This window comes from Dioszegia hungarica, assembly GCF_025882075.1.
Source record: "Dioszegia hungarica strain PDD-24b-2 chromosome Unknown MKK02contig_2, whole genome shotgun sequence".
Taxonomy (NCBI): Eukaryota; Fungi; Basidiomycota; class Tremellomycetes; order Tremellales; family Bulleribasidiaceae; genus Dioszegia; species Dioszegia hungarica.
The window spans coordinates 726,284-738,730 of record NW_026515766.1 but is presented as its reverse complement, the minus strand read 5'-3'; the positions used below and the strand labels follow the sequence as shown (position 1 = coordinate 738,730).

Here is a 12,447-nt window from a genome sequence, read left to right as displayed (position 1 = left end):
ACGAGGCGGGACGAGATTATGCCATAGACGCGGACATTGACCCATTAATAGATTACGGTGCCCTCATGCTTATAATGATCATCCTGTCCGGCCGCTGATGGGGATCAGGGGGCACCTCTGGCATGTGCCACTTCTCCGCCGGAGGTACTTTGAAACACGGAAGCAAAGGAGGAATGTGGAGTTGGTGAGGCGACGGCGAGGCTGCCAACCCTAATTATCAAATCCCATCAGCTTCGCACTCTCAATCAACCTTCATTCTTCCCCTCCAGACAACATGTCGAATCTTATTCCCACCGATACATCCCATATACCTCGGGAGGTATGGATCCTGATCCTGACACATCTACGCAAACCCCTCCCTGCGCCGCTCTCGCGACCTTCCAGTCGGTCCGTATTCTCCCAGCATGACTTGACCAGTCTGTGCCGGGTATCCAAGGTCAGTCGGTCGACTCATACCGTAAAGAGGATGACACGACTGCCCTGGACGATGAGCTGATGTCGCAAGCTCTTCAACGCGGTCGCTACGCCTATCCTCTACAGAATCATTTCGACCGATCGCTTTCCTTCCCTCCTCAACAACATCGACCTCACTTCCCCTTCATCCCCCCTACACTTCACCGAGAAGCTCTACGTCGACTATAGGGATAAAAAGGCGGAAATCGAATACGCCGAGATACTCTGGGCCGGCGGTAGCTTTTGGGAGGTTTGCGGGGATAAAAAGCAGGGGCGGAGAATGGCCCATTGTGAACTGGAGGTCACGCAGATACACAATGCTCTGCGTCGGCTCGGTCGGGCTGGGATGGGAAGAGCATTGCCAATCCTATCGACTATGGCGATAAGTCCAGTCTACGGAGTCGGAATTAGCTATTAGGTAATACCGTATTGCGCTCTCGTCTATAGATTAGCCCACTGTATCTTGTAGCTCTCTCTATCGTCGATCTATGCACTACTCTGTACTCTCCTATCCCAGAGACTACGAAGCTCCCTTAGGTATTGGACCGGTACAACACGCCACTGTTCACCTGTTTCCAACTTACGGCAGGGCCGATGCCGACTGGACGGATTACCGAGAGTGGACCGATAGCCATTGCATAGAGGCCGCGGAACCATCGCAAAATCCGGCCAACGAGTGTGCTGAGCTACTCCAGCGGGTACTTGCGGGATCTACGATCTCACACCTGTGCGTCAGAAACTTCTCGGGTCCCCTCTGCCTGCCCAACCCGTCCAACCCAGATCTCAACATCGGACAGCGATATCTCCGCGTCGTTCACTTCCGCAGCCGGCCGGACCCCCTTATCGTGTCTCGATTTCGTCCCACAGTAAGCGACGCCTTCTACCACGAGATCATCCCTCTCTCCACCGGCGTCCCGACCCGCTTCGTCTCTGACCTCAAAGGCAGCGAATGCTTCGCATTGGCGATCGCTGGCGCAACTATAAGCCTTGACAGGATGGCCAAAGCCCGGGCTCCGCGTAGAACGGCAGGCAAGCGAAGCGAGGCAGTAGATCTCACGGTTTACTGTTCGGGCGAGGAGTGGACAGTCAGTAATCATTCGCACATGCTGAGTGACGCCATCCTCGCCAGCGCGGGACTTCCACCTCCCTCCACCTCTTCCGGCGCTCAGCTGTACACTCTCACGGCGAAGCAGCAGCGGATCGTCGGCGAAGCGCAAGGCGAGTATCTTCAGATGGGATTACGAGCCATAGGGGGGGAGCACGATGTGATCAAATGGCGGCCGCATCACGAGACGCCCGTCTGCCAGGCGTGCGGATCTGGTCAGGCGTAAGATTGGAAGGGGATCAGGCGGACGGCGGCGAAGGACCCGTCGGGATGAGGGGGCTGGAGCTCAAGGCGATTGGGGATAGCAAGATGATAAGAAAGGGCCGCTTGACTTGTGGGGAGAGCCGCGGAGCGATGGGGAGGCAGGATTTGAAGGAGCCGCTTATTGGCGAGACGTTTCCATACTGTATACACTGGTCATAGCTTTTAGTGGTTTAAGATAATTCCTCAAGTAGAGCGCGAGTACCTTCGAAGTCTTTATGAATACTAGTAGAGGGTTACGGACAATCCCCTTGGATATAAGTCAGTTCAGGTCAATAGCTACAATGTGTTCCGATCCTGCCTATGTACTCCAGCCGTTTATACAACGAGCAACGACGTCCTCTGATCAATACGCCCCTACCGCCCATCCTGCTCAAGCTGCCACTCCCTGAGAAATTCTGGCGTATCCTGCTCCTCCGTGGTATCTGTCAAGAGTGAGGAAGAGACCGGACTTCGGCCCGGTGGTGTGCTCGACGGTGGCGAGAGGTTGCTCCCGGTTTTACGCCTGACGGTCGGGCGATGTGGAGTAGGGTCGACGAGAGGGATGGGCGAGGAGCTGCGGTCACTCCCCTTGGTTTGCGCCCGGGTCCGAGGCCGAGCTGTCGCCGCCGCCGCTTCCCTCTGCTTCATTGCCTTGATACCCGCCGGACGCAACGCAGGATGGTACGGCGCATTCGGTATTTCCCGCAACTTCTTCCCCGCCGGGCGAGACGGCCCCGCTTTCCCCGGCTCCTCTTCCTCGATCTCCATCTCATCCTCAAAGTCCCCCTCGAACGCCTTGACAGGCTTCACCGGCCTCTCTTTCCTGATCCCAAACGCCTCCAGCTTGCTCTGCGACTCCACCTTCGGTACGGCTTTGGCGGGCCCAGAGGAACGGGCTTTGCGCTTCGTGCCTGATCCGGACGCGGCGGGTGGAGGAGAGGCAGGGACGAGTACAGGCGCCGAGAGAATGCCATGGGTGAGGGATTGCCAGCCACTTGATTTGCGCGGGGCTTTGGGCTTGGAAGGTCGGAGTTGCGAAGCGACGAATGCGGGATAGGACTGGGTATGTTCTGTAGCCGCAAGCTGGGATGTCAGCTGGAAACTCATTCAGGAACATATGGTCACTCACACTTTCACCCTGGGGAATATCCGCCTGCTCTGCGTCTTTCTTCTCCGTTTCCTCCATGACCGCATCATCCTGCGTCCGATCTGGTTCTGCATCGCCCTCCACCTGTGCCTTCGCCTGCCCAGCCACATCCGCATCCATGCCCCCAGCAACTGGCTCGGGTGCGAGCTGGCTGCTGCCTGGCGCGCCCACACTAAACGAGTATGAGTAGAGCGTTTCGATCCGGTCGACCGCCTCAAAGTCGCGCGGCCCCGCTGGGGCACCCGGAGGTGGAGAAGGGAAGGTGGGCTGAGGGGAAGGGGAGGAGTCGAAGCTTATCGGAGAACGTCTAGTGCTGGCTGGGCGCAGCTTGGGAGGAGTGACCGAGTGGTGTCTAGACGACCGAGGCGGTAGAGGTTCGGGTGTGGGGGTACGACAGCGAAGCGCGCGTGAGAGTGGTCGCAATGCCTGTGTCCGCTGGATGTCCCTTGCCATAGCATCTCGCCTTGCCTCCTCCACTAATGGATTGAGCAACAGGTCGAGAGTCTCGCTCGGGGGTGACGATGCGGACTCGAGGGGAGTGAGTGCCCGGACCGGGTGGGGAGAGGGAGGAAGTGGTGAGGTGGACCGACGAGGAGGTGGCGAATCTACTTTGGGTGCGTGTACAGGGTTCGCCGGAGCAGCTGAAGGCGGAGCAGCTGGAGGATGCGATGGCGAGTCTGGTCTCACCTCGACTCGCCGACGTTTCGTGCTCTTTCGAGGGGTAGGGGAGCCGGGTGGCATCTTCCGGATCCCTTTCCGTCCGTTGATGCCCATTGGAGACAAAGGGACTCGCTTTGCTGAAGTCCCCTCCGATCCCTCCTCCTTCTTATTCACACCTGCGCCCGATTCGACACCCCGCTTGGCCCTCCGCGCTGACTTTTTCGCAGCACGTGCTACAACCTCGACAGCCTCTTCCATCGTCTCGATCGCCTCATCCAGCTCTGTGTCATCTCCAGACCCGTCCTCCCTGCCCATAGCCGCTTTCGCCAAGGCCTCCCTCCTCTTCCCTGCCGCCAGTTTCTTCAACTGTTCAGTCTGCTGATACCCAGCGCTCTTGCCCCACGGCACCTCGCCTCCCTCGATCCGATCGGTACTCATCCCGTTAATTCGCCAAAGCATTGCAAGCTCTTCTGGGGGTGCCTGAGTCATGGGTCGTTGTGAGAGATCCGGCTCGATCACGTGATAGAGGTGCGTCGTCCCCTGCGTAGGGTCGAGATGGGCATTGAGACGAGGTGCGAGGGATGGTGGGACAGCTGGAGGGATGGCGGGTACTGTGGGCTGTGGAGGTCGGGGTGAGGATGCTTTGATGTCGTCCTCGTCGCTGGTGCAGTAGGCCGAGGGAAGATCGGAGAGTTCGCCCGAGCTGAATGCGTTCCGGGATAGGATACGACCAGGGGGTAAGGAGCGCACCGCCGATTCTTCCTTAATCTGCCGCTTTTGCGTGGGCGACGCGCCCCGAGCAGGGAGACGCGATGGTCCAGCTCGCGGCAACTCCTCCTCATCCGCCTCAATCTCATCTTCTTCTTCTGACTTCCAGTAGTCATTGATCTCCACCTTCCCTGCCAGCCTCGATCCCGCCGGCTTCCCTAGTACCCGTCCAGGTTTTGGCGCCGCAGATCGGGACAATGGACTGCCCCGTGCTGTGTTGCTCTCCGCGAGCGACTGCTTGACCCGATCGATCCGCTTGCGAGGCTGCGAGGAGGTTGTGGGTGGAGTCAGCCATCCGCTCAAGCCCCCCTGTTTGCTTTCACCCAATCGCGAAGGGCCCGCAGTGGGCTTGACCGCCGGGAGGTTCTCGTTGGTCGAGACTGAAGAGGAACGATGACGGGGGTTGGAGGCAGGCGGGGTAGGGAAGCCATGTCTGTGGGCGACGAGGGGTCGTTGCTTTCCGCGAGATGGAGGGGGCGCGACAGCGATCCACTTGCCAGGATCGGGAAGGTATGCGGCGGCGGGCATCTCGTGTCAATAGCAGGCTATGTCCTGCGCCTTGTCGAGGTGGAGGGCGCGTGTGCAAGCATGAGATGGCTGTTACAAGGCACGATCGAAGCGATTGGATCGATGTGACTGAGCTGTACTCCTTCGCGTCATCTGGCTCACCTCAGCTCAGCAAACACGGAAATCACGCGCGGCACGATGCCACTCGCCACCCTCACCCGGAAAACGCCGCTAACCCCGCGTGCGTCCCTCCCTGCCTGCCCCAAGCCACGTGTTTCTAGTCGGAATCTAAATGCGGGTCCACCCGCGGCGAGCTGATCATGACCGGGAGCAGCAAGCAACAGTGACTTGACTAGCAAAACATACTATACAATTAGATAGGATGGCTTCAGTCTTCCGTTCGCTCCGCGCCCTCCCTCTCGCACGGCTCGCCGCTGCTCCCCGTCCAGCAGCGTTCGCGCCAGTCAAGGCGTTCTCTACATCTGTGGCTCGCTCGGCAGGTGCCGGTCCCCCTCAGCTTCTCGGTCCTGGTGCCAAGGCTGGCACTATCCCATCCGAGTAAGTATAGATGGTCAGAGATCCAAGATATACCGCAAGATCCTCTTCCATCAGTACAGCATGGAAGCTGGTCCCTGCTGGGCCCCGTAGCTGATACCCGCAGTGAAGAGCAGGCGACCGGTCTCGAGCGATTCGAGCTCCTCGGTAAACTCGAAGGCGTGGATGTATTCGACATGAAGGCTATTGAGATGACCCGTCTGGGCACGCTGGAAGAGCCGGTTCAGATCTACTCTTTGGTGAGTCTGCATTTCGATTACAGAGGACGCTCGCAGAGGGGAATTGCTGGCCGAATCGCGGGGCGAGATTGCGCTGGCATCGGTTCTACGGCGTCTCCTGTACCCCAGGCGTTCCGCATACGGTGGCGCTGACTTTCAGTACCCCGAGCGTCAAGTCGGCTGCACTGGTTTCCCCGCCGACTCGCACGACACCATCTGGATGACCGTCAACCACTCGATGAAGCACCACCGCTGCCAGGAGTGCGGATGTGGTGAGTCCCTCCACATGACACCAGTCACGAGGCCCTGTACCATAGTGCGTCGGAGCTCTGGCTGACTGTCCAGTCTACGCTCTCAACTTCCAAGGCGACCCACATCTCCTCGAGGGCGGGCACGAGCACCACCACTAGACAAGAATAGGGAGTGGGCGATGCATGGGCTTGGGCTGTCGAGCAGCACTGGAGACTTCCGATGCGCTGACCTGCGCGGTCATCGAGGGGAGAGAAGCAGGATACAAGCGGCATGATGGCTTCTGGCCGAGAATGACCAGAGACGGGCACACCTTCGGACATCCAGCCCAGCTGGTTCTGAACGTGTTTCACCTGCCACTCGTAGATAAGTCAGGGCCTGGGCCTGCAAGCGAAGCCCAGGCTTCTACTAGGACTCTTTGCTGGCAGCCGCAGCTGCCGCGCGAGCGGGGTGACCGCGAAGAAAGCAGTCAGGTCACCACGTGGCGGAGATCGTCGCGTCCCATTCCTCATGATCAAGCTCAGCGTCGAGGCGCAGGAGCTGTATTCACTAGCTACTTCTTGTCAGTCTACGACACAGACTAGCGGGCCTTGATCTAGGCCATATCGGCTCGGCACTTCTTCTCGGATCGGCGCCGTTCAGCAGCGCATTAGCCCGCAGCTTCGCCAGCTCCGTGCTTTGCCTAAAAAGGCAGCATGTCCCATTCGACTGCCCACAAACGACGGTCGCCTCCACCGCACCGCAGGGCTGCTTCTCCTCTGCCTACTCCTGGGCTTGTACCGTCGCCCACTCCAGTCCCTACCCCAGGCGTTGGGGGCTCCATGTCCAACGGAGTCGCATCGAGCACGGCGTACGGACGCTCAGCCCACGCAGGGCTAGGCAAGGGCTTTCCATCCACCCCAGAAACCCCCAGCGCGGCCTTCCTCTCCCTCGACGAGCCAGGTACCGGTCTATCTCCTCAGCAAGGCTCCAACGGAGGTCCAAGCGGCGGGTACGCCTACTCGACCACTCTGCGGCGCCAGGCCTCATCCGACCACTTTCAGCTCCTCGGCCGCTCGTCTAGTCCTCACGCCTCGTCTTCTTCCAGTCTGTCTCCATACCGGAAACGGACAGGCAGTACGGGTCCTGGGGAATATCAGCCAGATAATCCCTATGCGTACGCCAACTCGCCGAGCGTGCCGAGGCCTAGTGGAAGTGGAGGGGAGGAGGGATTACTGGACAGAGTGCTGAGAGCAGGGAGGAGATTGGTCGGCGCGTCAGGAGGCTACGAGGCGGTTGTAGACTCGGCGGAGGAAGAGGCGCGAACACGAGCGGAGACGGAAAGGAGACAGCGGGAGACGCCAAGCGCGATATACGCACATAAGAGCGTAGAGGTGAGTCTGCTTAATGCTGCTTGGCAGCTAGACTGAACTCATTCTGATCCCCGCAGGACACTATCAAAGCCTTCTCCACTGACCCCACCTCTGGCCTGTCCAACACCCAATTACCAGCGCTACTCGCTCGGTACGGCGCCAACGAGTTCTCCGTACCCCCCTCCGAACCCCTCGCCCTAAAATTCGCAAAGCAGGTGTATGAGAACCCGCTCATCCTGTTATTGCTGGGAAGTAGTGTGGTGTCCGCGTTATTGGGAAGCTATGATGATGCCATCTGTGTGGTCATCGCTGTTGCTATCGTTCTCACTGGTGAGTCTAGCCTCTCGTTTTCGCCGCAAGCTGCGGTTCAGCCAAGTTGCGGGGAAGGGAGTTGCTGGACAGGACAGGAAACGGACGCTCATCTGGCAGTCGGCTTTGTCCAGGAGCAGCGCTCAGAAAAGTCATTAGAAGCTCTCAACAAGGTACGTCTCCCAGTCTGTCGCGAAATGTCAGAACTCGCTGACCATGGCAGCTGGTACCCCATTACTGCCACCTAGTCCGGTAAATAACCATTGCTTCTGACCTCGTCTGGGCCCAAGCTGACCCCGCAGCAACTCTCAGCAGATTTCTCCCCTAGCCAACACCCTCCTCCCAGGTGACCTCGTTACTTTCTCAGTAGGCGACCGCGTTCCCGCCGACGTCCGGCTCATCTCTGCTATTGGGTTGGAGATTGACGAGTCGGCCTTGACGGGCGAGACGCGGCCGTCGAGGAAGAGAGTGGAAGAATGTGTCAGTGGCGTAGGGGAGGATACGCATGGGGAGGGTGGAGGAAAGGGGCTCGGAGAAAGGCGATGTGTGGGCTTCATGGGCACCTTGGTCCGGAGTGGTACGTCCTTTTCTGGTCTCTGCCAAGATACAAAGTCGCTGGGGTGGAGGCTGATCTACCAGGTCATGGGAGCGGTATCGTCGTCGCAACCGGGACTGATACCGAGTTCGGCGTGATCTTCTCGATGATGCAGGATGTAAGTTACCCCTTCCACCTCGATCCCGGTGGGGCCAAAGCTGATACGCCAGGTGGAAGAAAAACGGACGCCGCTGCAAATGGCAATGGATGACCTGGCGAAACGACTTTCCATCTTCTCGTTCGGCGTGATCGGCGTGATCATTATCATTGGGGTTTGGCAAAAGCGGGGCTGGCTCGAGATGTTCACAATAGGAGGTACGTACAGAACGAGCCGTAATGTCCAAGTTCCAGTTGACCGTTCTAGTGTCACTAGCTGTCGCTGCTATTCCAGAAGGATTGCCCATTGTCACTACCGTCACTCTTGCCCTCGGCGTCTTACGGATGTCGAAGCGAAAAGCGATCGTCAAGAAGCTGCATAGTGTCGAGGCGCTCGGGAGCGTCAGCGTGATCTGCTCGGACAAGACTGGTGAGTACAGACTTGCTATAGCAAGCTGACCCTTCAGGAACCCTCACGACAAACGAAATGACCGTAACGCACCTCTACGCCGTCGATGATCTCATGGACCTCACACCTCACGTCAACAAAGACCCCTTCGCCCCCCGCCATCCCGACCATCCCGCATTCACTCCCTCCCACGCCATGCTCAAGACCGCCACCATCGGCAGCGTCTGCAATAACGCCTTTCGGAACGAGACTGGCCTCAACGTCGGTCAAGCCACCGAGGTCGCCCTTCTCAACGTCCTCCCCCTTCTCCAGCGGGAGGATGAGCGGAAAAACTTCACTCGCAAGTCGGAATGCCCCTTCAGCTCGGAAAACAAATTCATGGCCGTCACTGGCTCGATGAATGGCGGGGCGGACATGGTGTACCTCAAGGGTGCGCCAGAGGCTGTACTCGCCCGGTGTCGGTACTACTACGTCACGGACAGCTCGACGCCTTCGCTTGATCCCGCGACGCAAAAGTTGATTCTGGAGCGGACGAAGGAGGTGTCGAAGCGCGGATTGAGGGTGATTGCCATGGCGTATGGGTTCCCCTCGGCGCCGAATGGCAAGGCGGCCTCGGTCAACGGCGGAGTGGAGGATCCTGGGAATGATCTGATCTTTGTCGGATTCGAAGCCATGATGGATCCCCCCCGGAAAGGGGTCGCTCATGCGGTCTCGGCGCTGCATGGCGCCGGCGTCCAAGTGGTCATGATCACCGGAGACGCCGAGGCTACAGCCCTCGCCATCGCTCGTGAACTCGGTCTCAAGGTCAATCCCTCCCACTCCCACTCGGCGCACTCGGCTCTCACCAGCTGTATGCTCGGCACGCAAATCGACCAGCTCTCCGAGCGGGAACTCATCGAGCGCGTACCAAACGTCACGGTCTTTGCGCGCACCACGCCTCGGCACAAGATGGCTATCGTCAAGGCGTGGCAGATGCGTGGTGCGGTGGTCGCCATGACCGGTGACGGCGTAAACGACTCGCCCGCCCTCAAAATGGCGGATATCGGTATCTCGATGGGCAAGTCGGGTACCGACGTCGCCAAGGAAGCGGCGGACGTCATTCTCGTCGACGACGACTTTAGCTCCATCCTCCCTGCTGTCGAAGAAGGCAAATCCATCTTTTACAATATCCAAAACTTCCTCTCCTTCCAGCTATCCACCGCCGTCGCCGCCCTCTCCCTCATCACCATCAGCACTCTCTTCGAGCTCGCGAATCCCCTCAACGCCATGCAGATCCTGTTCATCAATATTCTCATGGACGGTCCGCCGGCCCAGGCGTTGGGAGTCGACCCGGTGGATAGGGAGATTATGAAGCGGCCGCCGAGAAAGAAGAATGAGCAGATCCTCAGCAGCAGGTTGATGATGCGTATTGGGTTCTCGGCGGCGATGATCGTGCTGGGGACGTTGTTTGTGTATGTGTACGAGATGGGGGACGGCATCACAAGAAGAGATCAGACCATGGTATGTGTTCAGCTCGCCGTCGATAACTCGGCTGACCGGCAGACCTTTACCTGCTTCGTCTTCCTCGATCTCGTCTCGGCATTACAGAATCGTGGCCTCACCTGCGCCATGTTCCGGAACCGCATGCTCTCGCTCACCGTCGGCGTCTCGTTTGTCGCCCAACTCGCTCTCGTCTACGTCCCGATACTGCAACATGTCTTCCAGACCGAAGCTCTGAGCTTGCGGGATCTGCTCACGCTCTTGGGACTGGCGGGGACGAGCATGGTCGCGCACGAGGGGAGAAGATGGTGGGAGCGGAAGATGGGTGCGGATGAGGTGTGGGTCAGAGGCGCAGGCGTAGTATGAGGGCGTTCCGGCCGAGCCTTGGCCAAGGCGGGCGGGATGCATCTGCTGGAGATCTGGTGTCTGTGCTGACGGTCCTTACGCGGCGCTTTGACCTGCTTGAGGGAGAAGTGTCCGAGCGTGGTGACATACTGATCGTGCGCACTGCAGTCGCTTGAAGTCTGTGCGCCGTCTTCGGCGAAGAAGCCCGAAGAACTTGACCTTTCTACTGAAATCGTTCTTGCCTTCTTTCTCCTCCTTGCCTCATCTTTGTTCAAAGACATAGCCGCCTGGCTTGCCACCCGACATGCCTCGCAGGACGACCACTCCGCCCACCCCCAGCCCGTCGAACGGGCAAAGTGACACCGCCTCGCTCTACTCTACTCCAGTCAATCGCCGGCCCTCACCCGACCCGTCTTCGGCTTCCACCGTCCGCGGTGGCGGCGCCCATCGCACACCCCGGGGCGCTCAGGAGACCGAGGCCGCCGCCGAATTCCTCAATCTACTGTCTTGTGCGCAGCAACATACCCACGCCTTCCGCGTCCACTCGCCGGAGCGTGCTCCTCATTCCACTCTCTTGTGGACTGGCCAATCCGCCTCATCCGGCTTCTTCCCTTACAATGAGCATCACGCGATACCCCCGTCAGTCTACCTCAAGGTCTTCGGTAATCTCGATGCGAACGATCCGGGCTGGGAATGCGGTCCGTACGCCCGTCACACGATGGTTGACCATATCAACGGCAAAATGCGGCAGGGACTCATCAATATCCCTAGTCGGCTGGAGGAGCGTCCTGGAACGCCCAAGGACGAAAAGAGCCCTTGGATCAGCGGGACCCGCAGCCTCATGTGGGCGATATGGGAGGTGGCGCGTCGGCTGGCGTGGGGAGAGGATGTCGTCGGCCTCGCAGTCATCAAATGCGGTCACGATGTGAGCAGCGTGGAGGACGATCAAACGGAGGACGAGAAGGGACTGAGCGAGCTGCAAAAGTGGAAGCGGGCGGATGCGAGAAGGAAGCGGGGCTGGATCGGCAAGGAACTCCTCTACAGCCCACTTCGACCCATCGCGGGGGCGATCGGAATGGCAAGGGCGGGCGATATGTCGGTCAGCATGAAGGAGGCGTACGAGTGTGCACTGCGTGCCGCCAGGGAGAGTGAGGAGGTCTTGTGGTATGCGAGAGTTTTTGCGGAGAGTATCGAGCGGAACATTGAGTTCAGCGCTGAAGTGAGTGCTTTCTCGTTCTCACGTACGGGTAACGGGCGGGCTGCTCCGGATGGCGAAACACAGCTGATCGGTGTAGCAACTCCCTCTCGACCTCCCTCCGCAGTTCTGGCTCGCTCGCCGATCCTCTCCGAGCCGACAACCGTCCCCGCCGTCCACCAAACCGGCAGCCAAAGGCAAGATACCCTGGACCGAGACCAAAGGCAAAGGGGGAGACAAGGCGCTTCAGGGCTGGCTGTCCCGCCTGGTCTGGGATCCAAGGGAGGATGAGTACGATCGGGCGGTGCAGAAGGTGGTGGATCGGCGGAGGCAGCTGTGTATCTCGCGCGGCGTGCCAAGGGAGCAATGTGTGAGTTGGGCATGAGGCTGGAGCGAAGGAAGGCAAAGTGTCAGCTCTAACGTGTTGGCTGACTCAGCATAGCCGCTCAATCCGATCTAAGCCTATGTGGAACGAAGAACGCCAACTTCTTGTAGTATCGCGACACACACCTCGCTGATACAGCCTTAGCAGAAGATTGCATGTATCGTATACACGACATGATGTGGGAGGTCCCCAATGATGGTGCCCGGCAGGCGGCTGATAAGGTCAGACTGACGCAACGACCCGGCCGTCAAGGCAGACGATGTCTCGGTGTCGGAAACGAATTGCGCCGTCTACGCCCTCGAGGACTGAACCCCTCTTCAACAAATGATGAGTCCAGGCCAACGAGCGGCGCAGGTGTTCGTGCATTTGGCCAGGCC

At 59.1% G+C, this 12,447-nt stretch overlaps 5 protein-coding genes across 5 annotated transcripts; 4 read left to right on the top strand and 1 right to left on the bottom strand.

The window, feature by feature from the left end:
* Positions 1-274: 274 nt before the first annotated feature.
* MKK02DRAFT_39647 (uncharacterized protein) lies at positions 275-1,784 on the top strand (the record flags this gene model as incomplete). Its single annotated transcript, XM_053090707.1, has 3 exons — positions 275-436; positions 506-689; positions 1,096-1,784. The coding sequence occupies 3 exons, from the start codon at positions 275-277 to the stop codon at positions 1,782-1,784; spliced, it is 1,035 nt and encodes a 344-aa protein (XP_052949124.1).
* Positions 1,785-2,176: 392 nt separating this feature from the next.
* On the bottom strand, positions 2,177-4,904 carry MKK02DRAFT_39646 (uncharacterized protein; the record flags this gene model as incomplete). The annotated part of the gene is made up of 2 exons (XM_053090706.1): positions 2,177-2,884; positions 2,931-4,904. 2 exons carry the CDS (start codon positions 4,902-4,904, stop codon positions 2,177-2,179), a joined length of 2,682 nt encoding a protein of 893 aa, XP_052949123.1.
* Positions 4,905-5,265: 361 nt separating this feature from the next.
* MKK02DRAFT_39645 (putative cytochrome c oxidase polypeptide iv mitochondrial precursor) lies at positions 5,266-6,066 on the top strand (the record flags this gene model as incomplete). The annotated part of the gene is made up of 4 exons (XM_053090705.1): positions 5,266-5,441; positions 5,545-5,677; positions 5,817-5,928; positions 6,002-6,066. 4 exons carry the CDS (start codon positions 5,266-5,268, stop codon positions 6,064-6,066), a joined length of 486 nt encoding a protein of 161 aa, XP_052949122.1.
* Positions 6,067-6,726: 660 nt separating this feature from the next.
* On the top strand, positions 6,727-10,511 carry MKK02DRAFT_19432 (uncharacterized protein; the record flags this gene model as incomplete). Its single annotated transcript, XM_053086096.1, has 10 exons — positions 6,727-7,278; positions 7,335-7,587; positions 7,687-7,739; positions 7,790-7,818; positions 7,869-8,143; positions 8,206-8,279; positions 8,332-8,476; positions 8,526-8,687; positions 8,725-10,166; positions 10,209-10,511. The coding sequence occupies 10 exons, from the start codon at positions 6,727-6,729 to the stop codon at positions 10,509-10,511; spliced, it is 3,288 nt and encodes a 1,095-aa protein (XP_052949121.1).
* Positions 10,512-10,794: 283 nt separating this feature from the next.
* Positions 10,795-12,145, top strand: MKK02DRAFT_39643 (uncharacterized protein; the record flags this gene model as incomplete). Its single annotated transcript, XM_053090704.1, has 3 exons — positions 10,795-11,709; positions 11,786-12,055; positions 12,128-12,145. 3 exons carry the CDS (start codon positions 10,795-10,797, stop codon positions 12,143-12,145), a joined length of 1,203 nt encoding a protein of 400 aa, XP_052949120.1.
* Positions 12,146-12,447: the final 302 nt, after the last annotated feature.